An 18084-nucleotide genomic window follows, 5' to 3' on the forward strand; every position below is an offset into this window, starting at 1 on the left:
GAGCTTTACGGGGTATCAGCTCACCCCAGCACTTTTTCCCTGAAAACTGGAGGGAAAGCAGAAGAATACATACGAATTGCTTCCGGCCACGGAAGCCTAGGGAGCTGAGAGGTGAAGAGCTGGCATGGGGAGGTGGGGAGCCCCTCAGCTCCGGGCCTGGTCCACAGAGGTACGTGACAGGGCCAGTGGGGAGCACCGGAGGAAAATGATGGGGCCTGAGGAGAGCAACCCAAGGCACGCCCGGGGGCCAGGCCATTTCAAAAGACCCGCAAAGGTTCCTGAGACGCCCCAAAAGGCACAGACTGAAATACAGGAACCTCTTGCCAAGCGTAACACAAAACTTGTTTATTTGCAAGGAGGTCAAGCCCTGGAACAAGTTGCCCAGGGGGTTCTGGAGGCTCCATCCTTGGAGGTCATCAAAGCCTGACGGGATGCAGCCCGAGCAGCGGGCTTGGACTAGACGATCTCCAGAGGTCCCTTCCCACCTCCTCAAGTCCGTGATTTGCCACAAGAGGAGACGACAGGAGGGCTTTCTCCCGTGCACTTTCCTTGCTCAGCAGGAGCAATCGGGCTGGCTTGATCCTGTTCGGTGCCACTGCCAGAGTCGGAGACAACCCACGTCGCAACTGTCCCGCTGCCACCGTCCGCCCGCGTGCCCCCCAGCAGCAGCAGCAGCACAGCCACCACCTCAAGGGCCTTCTGCGTCCCCGGGCTCGTTGCGCTGCCTTGGCAGGCGACGGTCAGGGAGCGAGCGCGGCGTTTCCCTACGAGGTAGGGTGCGCTACCAGATCCTGCGCCTGGCAGGGCTGCGGGACCTCCGCCGGGATCGGCTCCTTGCTGCACGCCCTTCTCCGGAGGAATGGCGGCCTCCCCGCTGACGGCGCTCTCTCCTCCCAGAGGAAGACGGGCGGTCCAGTTCAGGGCTTAGAGCTCGCCCCTCATCCCGGTCCCTCCTCCTCCGCTGAGCTCTCTGTGCTCGCCTCCCGGTGCTGCCGGATCTCCGGCGGGATCGGCTCCTTCTCACAGGCTGTTGCCTGGAGGAATGCCGGCCTGCCCGCTGCCGGTGCTCGCTCCTCCCCGGGGAGGCCGGGACATCCCGTTCTGGCCTTGGAGCTCGGCCCTCACCAGCATCCCTGCTCCTCCGCTGCCTCTGCCTTGCAGAGGAGCCGTGGGCCGCGCTGTCCGCCCGCCTCGTGTGGGCTTCCTGGCCTCGCCTGGGGGACCTGCTCCCTTGCCTCGCCGTGGCACAGGGATGCTCCCTGTCCCTGCTCCGCCGCTGCCGCCTGCTGTGGCGGGCCTGGGAGTGCTCCCACTGAGCGCGGTCCCCGCTGCTGCGGGATCTCCGGCGGGATCGGCTCCTTGTCACGTGCCGGTCCCTGGAGGAATGCCGGCCTGCCCGCTGCCGGTGCTCGCTCCTCCCCGGGGAGGCTGGGATGTCCTGTTCGGGCCTTGGAGCTCGGCCCTCGTCACGAGCAGCATCCCGAGCCCTGCTCCGCTGCCGCCTCCTGCTTCTTGAGGAGTCGTAGCCCCGGCCGTGCTGAGGCCGTCTGTGGCCATCGTGGTGCTGCCTTGGGGACCTGCTTCGGACCCTCTCTGGGGCCCCGGCATGGCCACTGCCATGGCTTCTCCTGGAAGACCTGCGGTGCTGGTGGCCTGAGGAACGCCACCGCCTCCTTTCTGCATTGCGGCGTCGAGTTCTCCTGCCGTTGCTGTTGCACGGGATGTTGTGCACCTCGTATTCGTTGGGTCCCAGCTTGCGGAAGATGTGGTTAACCGGCTGCTGGCAGTTTGGGCACACGGCTCTTCTGCGGACCCACTCTTGTATGCAGGGAAAACAGAAACGGTGCCTGCACCAGATCACGTAGGCTTCGGTTTCGATGGTGTCCAGGCAGATCGGGCAGTCTGGCTCCTCAGAGGCATCCAGCGGCGTGGCCTGGGGCACCTGGCTGGTGCTGGCAGCAGGGGAAGCGGGGCCCTCTTCTGCCAAGTCCTCCTCCAACACCATCTTGTGCTGCAAACAAAAGAGATACCAAGCTCCTGACCTGCCCTGGAGACGCAACCTGCAGGAGCAGCAAAGCTGAAGAAGTCGAGGGCCAAAGCGGCGCTCTGTGTGCTCCTGCTCTGCAGGCGGGGCGGCGAGCGACCTCTCCGACGCGTGCAGGCAGGAATTGGGAAGGCAGGAAAGCGGTTCCTGGCCTCCCAGCAAGGGCAGGACAAGGGTGGGGGCGCGGCAGGTCGGGACCGGTGCCCCGGGCCCTGCCCGCGTCCCCGTCCGGCAGATCCTCTCTGCGCCTTCGGCAGGGAGCCCGCGGGATGGGGGTCCTTCGTCCCCCCACCTGCAGACGGCTGTCCCCCACGCACAAGGACAGCACTGTGGCTCTTCGGGGCTGCTCCACGCCTGAAAAGGAGTGATATCGCAGGCGTCACAATGGCTTTGTGGTGACATCACAAAGGGGGCTCTCGGGGACCACACCCAGAAGAGCAACGCAAGCCCCGGCGTTGGGGGGAAAAAAGCCCCATTTGGCAAGCGTTGTGTGTCCAGCACTGGGCTCCCCAGTACAAGAGCGACGTGGACGTACTGGAGAGAGTCCAACACGGGGCCGCAAGGATGCTGAAGGGACTGGAGCATCCCTCCTACGAGGAAGGGCTGGGAGAGCTGTCGATCAAGGGAGCTCGTGCTCCTTGGTCGCACGCAGTCACTGACCTTCAGGTAGTTTTCCTCAAGTCTCTCAATCTCCAGGCGGATCCAGAGCAGAGCGGAGTAGAAGAGAACAGAAGAGAACAGAACAGTGCAGGTGGAAGGGACCTACAGTGATCATCGAGTCCAAGCGCCTGACCGCTTCAGCGCTGACCAAAAGTGAAAGCAAATTACCTTGCACCAAAGGCTCCTCTACTCGTTCTTGTTTCTCAAACTTCTGGTCAAACCTCTGCCCTTCTTCGGGCAGGGCAGCGACTGACCTCTCCGACACGTGCGGGCAGGAACTGGGAAGGCAGGAAAGTGGTTCCTGACCTCTCCGCAATGGCAGCCCCAGCCAGCGCGCAGCAGCGTGCCTGAAGCCGTGGGGCCTCTCTCCTGGGCGGCTGCCGTATGGGGCTGGTACTGGGGGCGAGCACTGTCCAGGTGTGATCCGGGGCCGTGGGGCTGTGACCTCACAGAGGGGTCCCCACCTGCGGGGCTGTGACCTCACAGAGGCGTCCCCACCTGCGGGGACATGCCCGTGGAAATGCTGCATCAGTCACTGCCCAAATGCCTGTGGACTGGGACTGGCCCCCCGCGGCCATGCCATGCCTGTGTCCGCTTCCTCAAACCCCAGTGCCTCTTCCAGCCGGACCAGGTCACGCAGCAGCAGCAGCGCGGGGCAGCCCTCCCCTGCCCGGTGGCCTCCACGACACCGCGTTCCCGCCCGGCGCCCATGTCTTTCTGCAGCCCTGAGGCCGTGTTCATGCCAGAGGAGCAGCGCGAGACCCTGGAGCTGCACGTCCGTGCCAAGAGGCTGCCGCGCTGCAGGGACCAGCGTGGCACAGAGAGGGGCCATCAGAGCGAGCGGCGCCTGGGGAGGAGGGTGGCTGGCAGCCCTGCAGGACAGCACCCTGCCCAGCACACCTCGCGCAGCCGCAGCAGCGCCCGGCACCTCCCTGGGCCCAGGCAGCTCCCCAGCAGCCTCCCTCGAGACGTTGCACTGGAGCAGGAGGCAGATCCTGTGGGCGCTGGATTCTGGCTTTCAGGAGACGGCCCGTAGCCGGAGACGGCGAGACGTGCCGCAGGGCCCTGGTCCCCCACCGCCTCTTTCCCCTCCGTTGCGCCTGGGGGTCTGAAGAGGGGTGGCAAGAGAGCGGAGGGGCTGAGGGCGCCCACCCCGTCAGCCACAACGAGGAGGCCTTGAGGTGGCGCGGGGAAGGACGAGCGTGGGCAGACAAAAGGGAGGGAGAGGGGCCAGGCAGATGGCTGCTGGAGTCCAAATAAATCCTGTTTCTAGCCCCGCCGTGGGAGTGGCTCGCTTTCTGTGAAGCGCTGGCAAATTCAGAGTGGGATGTGCCTGCGGGCTGGAGGGGGGAGCCAGGGAAGGGGTGTCCCTGGGGCAGGGTGGTGCCGGCCGCTGCGGGGGTCCCTGCGGGTGACACAGGCTGCTGCCCCCATCCGTGCCTGTCAGCGCCTGTGTTCCACGGTGGCAGGTAAGCTCCCCTGATCCCCTGCTCTGTCAGCCCTTCCTCACAGGAGATGTGCTCCAGTGCCTTCCTCATCTTCCTTTGGAGTCCTTCCTTGGACTTCCTTGCCCTAGGGCAGCACCAGCCCTCCATCGATGAGCCCCAGCTGCGAGGGGCGTACCTACAAGATGGATGGCGTCTCTAATAACCCTTCCAGTTAAGTATTTTTCCCCCGGGGTAAAGGCTGGCTAGCCATCTATCACAGCTCCGTTGAATTCAGCCTGCAGCGGAGAAGGCGTAAACTTTTCCGCAGTAAGCTGGCATCCGTTTTGAGTGCACAGTCCTGTTTCTGATTGCCCCCGGCGATGTTTAAGAGAAGGCAGGCGCTCAGTTACTGCCCAGGCTTTAGTCTGCGCCCGCTGAGGGGCTGCCGAGCCCCCGCGGCAACGGAGCGCGGCTTCGTTAGGGCCGTGACGTGGCTGGGTCGCAAAGCCTCTCCCAGATACCCGCCTCGCTGGGCTCGTTTAGCCGCTTTTCTTGCTGATCTCTCAGATGAGTTATTTTTTGCTGCTGAGTGAGAGAAAGGGCACGAGGGCTCTTAGCCTTCAGCCTCCAGGACACAACTCCTGCTGGAATACTGGAATAAAGCTGGGGGGGGGCGGGAGAATGAATTCCTTCCTCTGTGCCTTGGACTAAACAGATGGACTTGTATTTTTATTTTTCCCCTACGGTGTCCCCTACTTCTTTAAAGACCCGATGAGGGCAGCTGGGAGATGGTAAAGGAGAGGGAGGAGGGGAGCTTCCCCGAGCTGCGCCTCGGGCTGCGTGCCCCGCCTGCAGGGTGCTCTCGGGAAGGGCCGGCGGCGGGGCCCAGCGAGCCGCCTCCCCAGGCTACTGCTGCCCGCGGGGCACTCGCCCCGCCTGGGGCCGGCGCAGCGCTACGGTTCGCGGCGCAGCTTTTCGCCTCCTCGCCCCGCCGCCCGCCTCCGCACGGACCCGCACCGAACGCAAAGCCCCGCTTCTCCCCGCCGCTCCGCACCCAGCGGCCGCGGCGCGCAGCCCGGCGGGGGCCGTAGGCCCGCGGCCGCCGGGGAACGCCCTCGCCCGGCCAGCAGCGCGCCCGCTGTGCCCGCCGGGAGCGGCGGCGGCGGCGCGGTGCACCCCGGTAGATGTAGTCAGGCCGCCCCGGGGCCGCGGGCCCGGCGGCGGGGGGAGACTCCATTTCCCGGCGGGCGGCGCGGGCCCGGCGGCAGGAGCCGGGCGGCGCCGAGATGGCGGTCGATAAGGAGCTGCTGCGGCTGGACCTGTACGGCCTGCTGGGGGTCGGCGAGAAGGCGTCGGAGAAGGAGGTCAGGGCGGCGGGCCGGGAACCCTGGCGGGGCGGCGGGGAGGCGCGGGCCGGGGCCCCGCTCTCTCCCTTCCCTTCCCTTCCCTTCCCTTCCCTCCCCCGGCCCGGCCCGGCCCGGCCGCCCCCCGCCTTTCCCTCGGGGCCGAGGGCAGGAGGCGGCTGGGGCCCGGGGCTGCGCTCCCGGTTGCTCCCAGCGCTCGTTAACGCGGTGCCGCGGCCCTGGGCCCTGCCGCGCTGCCGGCGGGAGCCGCTGGCGGGTGGGGAAGCCCCTTTTTAACGCTGGCTCTGCTGCTGCCCGCGGGTTACCCGCCGGTTTCCCCGGGAGGCCTGTGGGGCGAGGCCTGGCTGTGGAGGAGGATGGAACCGGCTGGAGGGAACTGCAGAATCGGCCTCGGGCGACGTTTCCCTCGCTTTGTTTGGCCTCCTGTTTGCCGAAACGCGGCCGCTCGAGGCTGGGCTGGGGGCTGTGGGTTCCCCTGGGTCCCCTTGTTCCTTTCGTGGCGTGGCAGCGAGGTGCTGCCATTTCCCCTTCAGCTGGCAAGTCAGAGCAAGTTTTGGCCTGCAGGCAGTGCTGCCGGGCTCATCCAGCCAGCGACGGCAGCAGCCAGCACCTTGTCTGTTTGTGGAAACTGCTGCTGTACCAAGCCATGGCTCTGCTGAAACAATGAGCTTTACGGGGTATCAGCTCACCCCAGCACTTTTTCCCTGAAAACTGGAGGGAAAGCAGAAGAATACATACGAATTGCTTCCGGCCACGGCAGCCTAGGGAGCTGAGAGGTGAAGAGCTGGCATGGGGAGGTGGGGAGCCCCTCAGCTCCGGGCCTGGTCCACAGAGGTACGTGACAGGGCCAGTGGGGAGCACCGGAGGAAAATGATGGGGCCTGAGGAGAGCAACCCAAGGCACGCCCGGGGGCCAGGCCATTTCAAAAGACCCGCAAAGGTTCCTGAGACGCCCCAAAAGGCACAGACTGAAATACAGGAACCTCTTGCCAAGCGTAACACAAAACTTGTTTATTTGCAAGGAGGTCAAGCCCTGGAACAAGTTGCCCAGGGGGGTTCTGGAGGCTCCATCCTTGGAGGTCATCAAAGCCTGACGGGATGCAGCCCGAGCAGCGGGCTTGGACTAGACGATCTCCAGAGGTCCCTTCCCACCTCCTCAAGTCCGTGATTTGCCACAAGAGGAGACGACAGGAGGGCTTTCTCCCGTGCACTTTCCTTGCTCAGCAGGAGCAATCGGGCTGGCTTGATCCTGTTCGGTGCCACTGCCAGAGTCGGAGACAACCCACGTCGCAACTGTCCCGCTGCCACCGTCCGCCCGCGTGCCCCCCAGCAGCAGCAGCAGCACAGCCACCACCTCAAGGGCCTTCTGCGTCCCCGGGCTCGTTGCGCTGCCTTGGCAGGCGACGGTCAGGGAGCGAGCGCGGCGTTTCCCTACGAGGTAGGGTGCGCTACCAGATCCTGCGCCTGGCAGGGCTGCGGGACCTCCGCCGGGATCGGCTCCTTGCTGCACGCCCTTCTCCGGAGGAATGGCGGCCTCCCCGCTGACGGCGCTCTCTCCTCCCAGAGGAAGACGGGCGGTCCAGTTCAGGGCTTAGAGCTCGCCCCTCATCCCGGTCCCTCCTCCTCCGCTGAGCTCTCTGTGCTCGCCTCCCGGTGCTGCCGGATCTCCGGCGGGATCGGCTCCTTCTTACAGGCTGTTGCCTGGAGGAATGCCGGCCTGCCCGCTGCCGGCGCTCGCTCCTCCCCGGGGAGGCCGGGACATCCCGTTCTGGCCTTGGAGCTCGGCCCTCACCAGCATCCCTGCTCCTCCGCTGCCTCTGCCTTGCAGAGGAGCCATGGGCCGCGCTGTCCGCCCGCCTCGTGTGGGCTTCCTGGCCTCGCCTGGGGGACCTGCTCCCTTGCCTCGCCGTGGCACAGGGATGCTCCCTGTCCCTGCTCCGCCGCTGCCGCCTGCTGTGGCGGGCCTGGGAGCGCTCCCACTGAGCGCGGTCCCCGCTGCTGCGGGATCTCCGGCGGGATCGGCTCCTTGTCACATGCCGGTCCCTGGAGGAATGCCGGCCTGCCCGCTGCCGGTGCTCGCTCCTCCCCGGGGAGGCTGGGATGTCCTGTTCGGGCCTTGGAGCTCGGCCCTCGTCACGAGCAGCATCCCGAGCCCTGCTCCGCTGCCGCCTCCTGCTTCTTGAGGAGTCGTAGCCCCGGCCGTGCTGAGGCCGTCTGTGGCCATCGTGGTGCTGCCTTGGGGACCTGCTTCGGACCCTCTCTGGGGCCCCGGCATGGCCACTGCCATGGCTTCTCCTGGAAGACCTGCGGTGCTGGTGGCCTGAGGAACGCCACCGCCTCCTTTCTGCATTGCGGCGTCGCGTTCTCCTGCCGTTGCTGTTGTACGGGATGTTGTGCACCTCGTATTCGTTGGGTCCCAGCTTGCGGAAGATGTGGTTAACCGGCTGCTGGCAGTTTGGGCACACGGCTCTTCTGCGGACCCACTCTTGTATGCAGGGAAAACAGAAACGGTGCCTGCACCAGATCACGTAGGCTTCGGTTTCGATGGTGTCCAGGCAGATCGGGCAGTCTGGCTCCTCAGAGGCATCCAGCGGCGTGGCCTGGGGCACCTGGCTGGTGCTGGCAGCAGGGGAAGCGGGGCCCTCTTCTGCCAAGTCCTCCTCCAACACCATCTTGTGCTGCAAACAAAAGAGATACCAAGCTCCTGACCTGCCCTGGAGACGCAACCTGCAGGAGCAGCAAAGCTGAAGAAGTCGAGGGCCAAAGCGGCGCTCTGTGTGCTCCTGCTCTGCAGGCGGGGCGGTGAGCGACCTCTCCGACGCGTGCAGGCAGGAATTGGGAAGGCAGGAAAGCGGTTCCTGGCCTCCCAGCAAGGGCAGGACAAGGGTGGGGGCGCGGCAGGTCGGGACCGGTGCCCCGGGCCCTGCCCGCGTCCCCGTCCGGCAGATCCTCTCTGCGCCTTCGGCAGGGAGCCCGCGGGATGGGGGTCCTTCGTCCCCCCACCTGCAGACGGCTGTCCCCCACGCACAAGGACAGCACTGTGGCTCTTCGGGGCTGCTCCACGCCTGAAAAGGAGTGATATCGCAGGCGTCACAATGGCTTTGTGGTGACATCACAAAGGGGGCTCTCGGGGACCACACCCAGAAGAGCAACGCAAGCCCCGGCGTTGGGGGGGAAAAAAGCCCCATTTGGCAAGCGTTGTGTGTCCAGCACTGGGCTCCCCAGTACAAGAGCGACGTGGACGTACTGGAGAGAGTCCAACACGGGGCCGCAAGGATGCTGAAGGGACTGGAGCATCCCTCCTACGAGGAAGGGCTGGGAGAGCTGTCGATCAAGGGAGCTCGTGCTCCTTGGTCGCACGCAGTCACTGACCTTCAGGTAGTTTTCCTCAAGTCTCTCAATCTCCAGGCGGATCCAGAGCAGAGCGGAGTAGAAGAGAACAGAAGAGAACAGAACAGTGCAGGTGGAAGGGACCTACAGTGATCATCGAGTCCAAGCGCCTGACCGCTTCAGCGCTGACCAAAAGTGAAAGCAAATTACCTTGCACCAAAGGCTCCTCTACTCGTTCTTGTTTCTCAAACTTCTGGTCAAACCTCTGCCCTTCTTCGGGCAGGGCAGCGACTGACCTCTCCGACACGTGCGGGCAGGAACTGGGAAGGCAGGAAAGTGGTTCCTGACCTCTCCGCAATGGCAGCCCCAGCCAGCGCGCAGCAGCGTGCCTGAAGCCGTGGGGCCTCTCTCCTGGGCGGCTGCCGTATGGGGCTGGTACTGGGGGCGAGCACTGTCCAGGTGTGATCCGGGGCCGTGGGGCTGTGACCTCACAGAGGGGTCCCCACCTGCGGGGCTGTGACCTCACAGAGGCGTCCCCACCTGCGGGGACATGCCCGTGGAAATGCTGCATCAGTCACTGCCCAAATGCCTGTGGACTGGGACTGGCCCCCGCGGCCATGCCATGCCTGTGTCCGCTTCCTCAAACCCCAGTGCCTCTTCCAGCCGGACCAGGTCACGCAGCAGCAGCAGCGCGGGGCAGCCCTCCCCTGCCCGGTGGCCTCCACGACACCGCGTTCCCGCCCGGCGCCCATGTCTTTCTGCAGCCCTGAGGCCGTGTTCATGCCAGAGGAGCAGCGCGAGACCCTGGAGCTGCACGTCCGTGCCAAGAGGCTGCCGCGCTGCAGGGACCAGCGTGGCACAGAGAGGGGCCATCAGAGCGAGCGGCGCCTGGGGAGGAGGGTGGCTGGCAGCCCTGCAGGACAGCACCCTGCCCAGCACACCTCGCGCAGCCGCAGCAGCGCCCGGCACCTCCCTGGGCCCAGGCAGCTCCCCAGCAGCCTCCCTCGAGACGTTGCACTGGAGCAGGAGGCAGATCCTGTGGGCGCTGGATTCTGGCTTTCAGGAGACGGCCCGTAGCCGGAGACGGCGAGACGTGCCGCAGGGCCCTGGTCCCCCACCGCCTCTTTCCCCTCCGTTGCGCCTGGGGGTCTGAAGAGGGGTGGCAAGAGAGCGGAGGGGCTGAGGGCGCCCACCCCGTCAGCCACAACGAGGAGGCCTTGAGGTGGCGCGGGGAAGGACGAGCGTGGGCAGACAAAAGGGAGGGAGAGGGGCCAGGCAGATGGCTGCTGGAGTCCAAATAAATCCTGTTTCTAGCCCCGCCGTGGGAGTGGCTCGCTTTCTGTGAAGCGCTGGCAAATTCAGAGTGGGATGTGCCTGCGGGCTGGAGGGGGAGCCAGGGAAGGGGTGTCCCTGGGGCAGGGTGGTGCCGGCCGCTGCGGGGGTCCCTGCGGGTGACACAGGCTGCTGCCCCCATCCGTGCCTGTCAGCGCCTGTGTTCCACGGTGGCAGGTAAGCTCCCCTGATCCCCTGCTCTGTCAGCCCTTCCTCACAGGAGATGTGCTCCAGTGCCTTCCTCATCTTCCTTTGGAGTCCTTCCTTGGACTTCCTTGCCCTAGGGCAGCACCAGCCCTCCATCGATGAGCCCCAGCTGCGAGGGGCGTACCTACAAGATGGATGGCGTCTCTAATAACCCTTCCAGTTAAGTATTTTTCCCCCGGGGTAAAGGCTGGCTAGCCATCTATCACAGCTCCGTTGAATTCAGCCTGCAGCGGAGAAGGCGTAAACTTTTCCGCAGTAAGCTGGCATCCGTTTTGAGTGCACAGTCCTGTTTCTGATTGCCCCCGGCGATGTTTAAGAGAAGGCAGGCGCTCAGTTACTGCCCAGGCTTTAGTCTGCGCCCGCTGAGGGGGCTGCCGAGCCCCCGCGGCAACGGAGCGCGGCTTCGTTAGGGCCGTGACGTGGCTGGGTCGCAAAGCCTCTCCCAGATACCCGCCTCGCTGGGCTCGTTTAGCCGCTTTTCTTGCTGATCTCTCAGATGAGTTATTTTTTGCTGCTGAGTGAGAGAAAGGGCACGAGGGCTCTTAGCCTTCAGCCTCCAGGACACAACTCCTGCTGGAATACTGGAATAAAGCTGGGGGGGGGCGGGAGAATGAATTCCTTCCTCTGTGCCTTGGACTAAACAGATGGACTTGTATTTTTATTTTTCCCCTACGGTGTCCCCTACTTCTTTAAAGACCCGATGAGGGCAGCTGGGAGATGGTAAAGGAGAGGGAGGAGGGGAGCTTCCCCGAGCTGCGCCTCGGGCTGCGTGCCCCGCCTGCAGGGTGCTCTCGGGAAGGGCCGGCGGCGGGGCCCAGCGAGCCGCCTCCCCAGGCTACTGCTGCCCGCGGGGCACTCGCCCCGCCTGGGGCCGGCGCAGCGCTACGGTTCGCGGCGCAGCTTTTCGCCTCCTCGCCCCGCCGCCCGCCTCCGCACGGACCCGCACCGAACGCAAAGCCCCGCTTCTCCCCGCCGCTCCGCACCCAGCGGCCGCGGCGCGCAGCCCGGCGGGGGCCGTAGGCCCGCGGCCGCCGGGGAACGCCCTCGCCCGGCCAGCAGCGCGCCCGCTGTGCCCGCCGGGAGCGGCGGCGGCGGCGCGGTGCACCCCGGTAGATGTAGTCAGGCCGCCCCGGGGCCGCGGGCCCGGCGGCGGGGGGAGACTCCATTTCCCGGCGGGCGGCGCGGGCCCGGCGGCAGGAGCCGGGCGGCGCCGAGATGGCGGTCGATAAGGAGCTGCTGCGGCTGGACCTGTACGGCCTGCTGGGGGTCGGCGAGAAGGCGTCGGAGAAGGAGGTCAGGGCGGCGGGCCGGGAACCCTGGCGGGGCGGCGGGGAGGCGCGGGCCGGGGCCCCGCTCTCTCCCTTCCCTTCCCTTCCCTTCCCTCCCCCGGCCCGGCCCGGCCCGGCCGCCCCCCGCCTTTCCCTCGGGGCCGAGGGCAGGAGGCGGCTGGGGCCCGGGGCTGCGCTCCCGGTTGCTCCCAGCGCTCGTTAACGCGGTGCCGCGGCCCTGGGCCCTGCCGCGCTGCCGGCGGGAGCCGCTGGCGGGTGGGGAAGCCCCTTTTTAACGCTGGCTCTGCTGCTGCCCGCGGGTTACCCGCCGGTTTCCCCGGGAGGCCTGTGGGGCGAGGCCTGGCTGTGGAGGAGGATGGAACCGGCTGGAGGGAACTGCAGAATCGGCCTCGGGCGACGTTTCCCTCGCTTTGTTTGGCCTCCTGTTTGCCGAAACGCGGCCGCTCGAGGCTGGGCTGGGGGCTGTGGGTTCCCCTGGGTCCCCTTGTTCCTTTCGTGGCGTGGCAGCGAGGTGCTGCCATTTCCCCTTCAGCTGGCAAGTCAGAGCAAGTTTTGGCCTGCAGGCAGTGCTGCCGGGCTCATCCAGCCAGCGACGGCAGCAGCCAGCACCTTGTCTGTTTGTGGAAACTGCTGCTGTACCAAGCCATGGCTCTGCTGAAACAATGAGCTTTACGGGGTATCAGCTCACCCCAGCACTTTTTCCCTGAAAACTGGAGGGAAAGCAGAAGAATACATACAAATTGCTTCCGGCCACGGCAGCCTAGGGAGCTGAGAGGTGAAGAGCTGGCATGGGGAGGTGGGGAGCCCCTCAGCTCCGGGCCTGGTCCACAGAGGTACGTGACAGGGCCAGTGGGGAGCACCGGAGGAAAATGATGGGGCCTGAGGAGAGCAACCCAAGGCACGCCCGGGGGCCAGGCCATTTCAAAAGACCCGCAAAGGTTCCTGAGACGCCCCAAAAGGCACAGACTGAAATACAGGAACCTCTTGCCAAGCGTAACACAAAACTTGTTTATTTGCAAGGAGGTCAAGCCCTGGAACAAGTTGCCCAGGGGGGTTCTGGAGGCTCCATCCTTGGAGGTCATCAAAGCCTGACGGGATGCAGCCCGAGCAGCGGGCTTGGACTAGACGATCTCCAGAGGTCCCTTCCCACCTCCTCAAGTCCGTGATTTGCCACAAGAGGAGACGACAGGAGGGCTTTCTCCCGTGCACTTTCCTTGCTCAGCAGGAGCAATCGGGCTGGCTTGATCCTGTTCGGTGCCACTGCCAGAGTCGGAGACAACCCACGTCGCAACTGTCCCGCTGCCACCGTCCGCCCGCGTGCCCCCCAGCAGCAGCAGCAGCACAGCCACCACCTCAAGGGCCTTCTGCGTCCCCGGGCTCGTTGCGCTGCCTTGGCAGGCGACGGTCAGGGAGCGAGCGCGGCGTTTCCCTACGAGGTAGGGTGCGCTACCAGATCCTGCGCCTGGCAGGGCTGCGGGACCTCCGCCGGGATCGGCTCCTTGCTGCACGCCCTTCTCCGGAGGAATGGCGGCCTCCCCGCTGACGGCGCTCTCTCCTCCCAGAGGAAGACGGGCGGTCCAGTTCAGGGCTTAGAGCTCGCCCCTCATCCCGGTCCCTCCTCCTCCGCTGAGCTCTCTGTGCTCGCCTCCCGGTGCTGCCGGATCTCCGGCGGGATCGGCTCCTTCTCACAGGCTGTTGCCTGGAGGAATGCCGGCCTGCCCGCTGCCGGTGCTCGCTCCTCCCCGGGGAGGCCGGGACATCCCGTTCTGGCCTTGGAGCTCGGCCCTCACCAGCATCCCTGCTCCTCCGCTGCCTCTGCCTTGCAGAGGAGCCGTGGGCCGCGCTGTCCGCCCGCCTCGTGTGGGCTTCCTGGCCTCGCCTGGGGGACCTGCTCCCTTGCCTCGCCGTGGCACAGGGATGCTCCCTGTCCCTGCTCCGCCGCTGCCGCCTGCTGTGGCGGGCCTGGGAGCGCTCCCACTGAGCGCGGTCCCCGCTGCTGCGGGATCTCCGGCGGGATCGGCTCCTTGTCACGTGCCGGTCCCTGGAGGAATGCCGGCCTGCCCGCTGCCGGTGCTCGCTCCTCCCCGGGGAGGCTGGGATGTCCTGTTCGGGCCTTGGAGCTCGGCCCTCGTCACGAGCAGCATCCCGAGCCCTGCTCCGCTGCCGCCTCCTGCTTCTTGAGGAGTCGTAGCCCCGGCCGTGCTGAGGCCGTCTGTGGCCATCGTGGTGCTGCCTTGGGGACCTGCTTCGGACCCTCTCTGGGGCCCCGGCATGGCCACTGCCATGGCTTCTCCTGGAAGACCTGCGGTGCTGGTGGCCTGAGGAACGCCACCGCCTCCTTTCTGCATTGCGGCGTCGCGTTCTCCTGCCGTTGCTGTTGTACGGGATGTTGTGCACCTCGTATTCGTTGGGTCCCAGCTTGCGGAAGATGTGGTTAACCGGCTGCTGGCAGTTTGGGCACACGGCTCTTCTGCGGACCCACTCTTGTATGCAGGGAAAACAGAAACGGTGCCTGCACCAGATCACGTAGGCTTCGGTTTCGATGGTGTCCAGGCAGATCGGGCAGTCTGGCTCCTCAGAGGCATCCAGCGGCGTGGCCTGGGGCACCTGGCTGGTGCTGGCAGCAGGGGAAGCGGGGCCCTCTTCTGCCAAGTCCTCCTCCAACACCATCTTGTGCTGCAAACAAAAGAGATACCAAGCTCCTGACCTGCCCTGGAGACGCAACCTGCAGGAGCAGCAAAGCTGAAGAAGTCGAGGGCCAAAGCGGCGCTCTGTGTGCTCCTGCTCTGCAGGCGGGGCGGTGAGCGACCTCTCCGACGCGTGCAGGCAGGGATTGGGAAGGCAGGAAAGCGGTTCCTGGCCTCCCAGCAAGGGCAGGACAAGGGTGGGGGCGCGGCAGGTCGGGACCGGTGCCCCGGGCCCTGCCCGCGTCCCCGTCCGGCAGATCCTCTCTGCGCCTTCGGCAGGGAGCCCGCGGGATGGGGGTCCTTCGTCCCCCCACCTGCAGACGGCTGTCCCCCACGCACAAGGACAGCACTGTGGCTCTTCGGGGCTGCTCCACGCCTGAAAAGGAGTGATATCGCAGGCGTCACAATGGCTTTGTGGTGACATCACAAAGGGGGCTCTCGGGGACCACACCCAGAAGAGCAACGCAAGCCCCGGCGTTGGGGGGGAAAAAAGCCCCATTTGGCAAGCGTTGTGTGTCCAGCACTGGGCTCCCCAGTACAAGAGCGACGTGGACGTACTGGAGAGAGTCCAACACGGGGCCGCAAGGATGCTGAAGGGACTGGAGCATCCCTCCTACGAGGAAGGGCTGGGAGAGCTGTCGATCAAGGGAGCTCGTGCTCCTTGGTCGCACGCAGTCACTGACCTTCAGGTAGTTTTCCTCAAGTCTCTCAATCTCCAGGCGGATCCAGAGCAGAGCGGAGTAGAAGAGAACAGAAGAGAACAGAACAGTGCAGGTGGAAGGGACCTACAGTGATCATCGAGTCCAAGCGCCTGACCGCTTCAGCGCTGACCAAAAGTGAAAGCAAATTACCTTGCACCAAAGGCTCCTCTACTCGTTCTTGTTTCTCAAACTTCTGGTCAAACCTCTGCCCTTCTTCGGGCAGGGCAGCGACTGACCTCTCCGACACGTGCGGGCAGGAACTGGGAAGGCAGGAAAGTGGTTCCTGACCTCTCCGCAATGGCAGCCCCAGCCAGCGCGCAGCAGCGTGCCTGAAGCCGTGGGGCCTCTCTCCTGGGCGGCTGCCGTATGGGGCTGGTACTGGGGGCGAGCACTGTCCAGGTGTGATCCGGGGCCGTGGGGCTGTGACCTCACAGAGGCGTCCCCACCTGCGGGGCTGTGACCTCACAGAGGCGTCCCCACCTGCGGGGACATGCCCGTGGAAATGCTGCATCAGTCACTGCCCAAATGCCTGTGGACTGGGACTGGCCCCCGCGGCCATGCCATGCCTGTGTCCGCTTCCTCAAACCCCAGTGCCTCTTCCAGCCGGACCAGGTCACGCAGCAGCAGCAGCGCGGGGCAGCCCTCCCCTGCCCGGTGGCCTCCACGACACCGCGTTCCCGCCCGGCGCCCATGTCTTTCTGCAGCCCTGAGGCCGTGTTCATGCCAGAGGAGCAGCGCGAGACCCTGGAGCTGCACGTCCGTGCCAAGAGGCTGCCGCGCTGCAGGGACCAGCGTGGCACAGAGAGGGGCCATCAGAGCGAGCGGCGCCTGGGGAGGAGGGTGGCTGGCAGCCCTGCAGGACAGCACCCTGCCCAGCACACCTCGCGCAGCCGCAGCAGCGCCCGGCACCTCCCTGGGCCCAGGCAGCTCCCCAGCAGCCTCCCTCGAGACGTTGCACTGGAGCAGGAGGCAGATCCTGTGGGCGCTGGATTCTGGCTTTCAGGAGACGGCCCGTAGCCGGAGACGGCGAGACGTGCCGCAGGGCCCTGGTCCCCCACCGCCTCTTTCCCCTCCGTTGCGCCTGGGGGTCTGAAGAGGGGTGGCAAGAGAGCGGAGGGGCTGAGGGCGCCCACCCCGTCAGCCACAACGAGGAGGCCTTGAGGTGGCGCGGGGAAGGACGAGCGTGGGCAGACAAAAGGGAGGGAGAGGGGCCAGGCAGATGGCTGCTGGAGTCCAAATAAATCCTGTTTCTAGCCCCGCCGTGGGAGTGGCTCGCTTTCTGTGAAGCGCTGGCAAATTCAGAGTGGGATGTGCCTGCGGGCTGGAGGGGGGAGCCAGGGAAGGGGTGTCCCTGGGGCAGGGTGGTGCCGGCCGCTGCGGGGGTCCCTGCGGGTGACACAGGCTGCTGCCCCCATCCGTGCCTGTCAGCGCCTGTGTTCCACGGTGGCAGGTAAGCTCCCCTGATCCCCTGCTCTGTCAGCCCTTCCTCACAGGAGATGTGCTCCAGTGCCTTCCTCATCTTCCTTTGGAGTCCTTCCTTGGACTTCCTTGCCCTAGGGCAGCACCAGCCCTCCATCGATGAGCCCCAGCTGCGAGGGGCGTACCTACAAGATGGATGGCGTCTCTAATAACCCTTCCAGTTAAGTATTTTTCCCCCGGGGTAAAGGCTGGCTAGCCATCTATCACAGCTCCGTTGAATTCAGCCTGCAGCGGAGAAGGCGTAAACTTTTCCGCAGTAAGCTGGCATCCGTTTTGAGTGCACAGTCCTGTTTCTGATTGCCCCCGGCGATGTTTAAGAGAAGGCAGGCGCTCAGTTACTGCCCAGGCTTTAGTCTGCGCCCGCTGAGGGGGCTGCCGAGCCCCCGCGGCAACGGAGCGCGGCTTCGTTAGGGCCGTGACGTGGCTGGGTCGCAAAGCCTCTCCCAGATACCCGCCTCGCTGGGCTCGTTTAGCCGCTTTTCTTGCTGATCTCTCAGATGAGTTATTTTTTGCTGCTGAGTGAGAGAAAGGGCACGAGGGCTCTTAGCCTTCAGCCTCCAGGACACAACTCCTGCTGGAATACTGGAATAAAGCTGGGGGGGGGCGGGAGAATGAATTCCTTCCTCTGTGCCTTGGACTAAACAGATGGACTTGTATTTTTATTTTTCCCCTACGGTGTCCCCTACTTCTTTAAAGACCCGATGAGGGCAGCTGGGAGATGGTAAAGGAGAGGGAGGAGGGGAGCTTCCCCGAGCTGCGCCTCGGGCTGCGTGCCCCGCCTGCAGGGTGCTCTCGGGAAGGGCCGGCGGCGGGGCCCAGCGAGCCGCCTCCCCAGGCTACTGCTGCCCGCGGGGCACTCGCCCCGCCTGGGGCCGGCGCAGCGCTACGGTTCGCGGCGCAGCTTTTCGCCTCCTCGCCCCGCCGCCCGCCTCCGCACGGACCCGCACCGAACGCAAAGCCCCGCTTCTCCCCGCCGCTCCGCACCCAGCGGCCGCGGCGCGCAGCCCGGCGGGGGCCGTAGGCCCGCGGCCGCCGGGGAACGCCCTCGCCCGGCCAGCAGCGCGCCCGCTGTGCCCGCCGGGAGCGGCGGCGGCGGCGCGGTGCACCCCGGTAGATGTAGTCAGGCCGCCCCGGGGCCGCGGGCCCGGCGGCGGGGGGAGACTCCATTTCCCGGCGGGCGGCGCGGGCCCGGCGGCAGGAGCCGGGCGGCGCCGAGATGGCGGTCGATAAGGAGCTGCTGCGGCTGGACCTGTACGGCCTGCTGGGGGTCGGCGAGAAGGCGTCGGAGAAGGAGGTCAGGGCGGCGGGCCGGGAACCCTGGCGGGGCGGCGGGGAGGCGCGGGCCGGGGCCCCGCTCTCTCCCTTCCCTTCCCTTCCCTTCCCTTCCCTCCCCCGGCCCGGCCCGGCCCTGCCGCCCCCCGCCTTTCCCTCGGGGCCGAGGGCAGGAGGCGGCTGGGGCCCGGGGCTGCGCTCCCGGTTGCTCCCAGCGCTCGTTAACGCGGTGCCGCGGCCCTGGGCCCTGCCGCGCTGCCGGCGGGAGCCGCTGGCGGGTGGGGAAGCCCCTT

At 66.1% G+C, this 18084-nt stretch overlaps 3 protein-coding genes across 3 annotated transcripts; all 3 read right to left on the reverse strand.

The window, feature by feature from the left end:
• Positions 1-124: 124 nt before the first annotated feature.
• LOC148056999 (uncharacterized) lies at positions 125-4516 on the reverse strand. The gene has a single exon (XM_087739561.1). The coding sequence runs from the start codon at positions 2627-2629 to the stop codon at positions 782-784; it is 1848 nt and encodes a 615-aa protein (XP_087595687.1). The 5' UTR covers positions 2630-4516; the 3' UTR covers positions 125-781.
• Positions 4517-6498: 1982 nt separating this feature from the next.
• On the reverse strand, positions 6499-10167 carry LOC148057000 (uncharacterized). Its single transcript, XM_087739572.1, has one exon. It carries the CDS (start codon positions 8680-8682, stop codon positions 6943-6945), a length of 1740 nt encoding a protein of 579 aa, XP_087595698.1. The 5' UTR covers positions 8683-10167; the 3' UTR covers positions 6499-6942.
• Positions 10168-12654: 2487 nt separating this feature from the next.
• On the reverse strand, positions 12655-17813 carry LOC148057001 (uncharacterized). Its single transcript, XM_087739597.1, has one exon. The coding sequence runs from the start codon at positions 14836-14838 to the stop codon at positions 13099-13101; it is 1740 nt and encodes a 579-aa protein (XP_087595723.1). The 5' UTR covers positions 14839-17813; the 3' UTR covers positions 12655-13098.
• Between the last annotated feature and the right edge of the window lie 271 nt (positions 17814-18084).

Source organism: Nipponia nippon, unplaced genomic scaffold, assembly GCF_047370975.1.
Source record: "Nipponia nippon isolate SJK-2023a ecotype South Korea unplaced genomic scaffold, ASM4737097v1 scaffold_10, whole genome shotgun sequence".
In the NCBI taxonomy this organism is placed as follows: Eukaryota; Metazoa; Chordata; class Aves; order Pelecaniformes; family Threskiornithidae; genus Nipponia; species Nipponia nippon.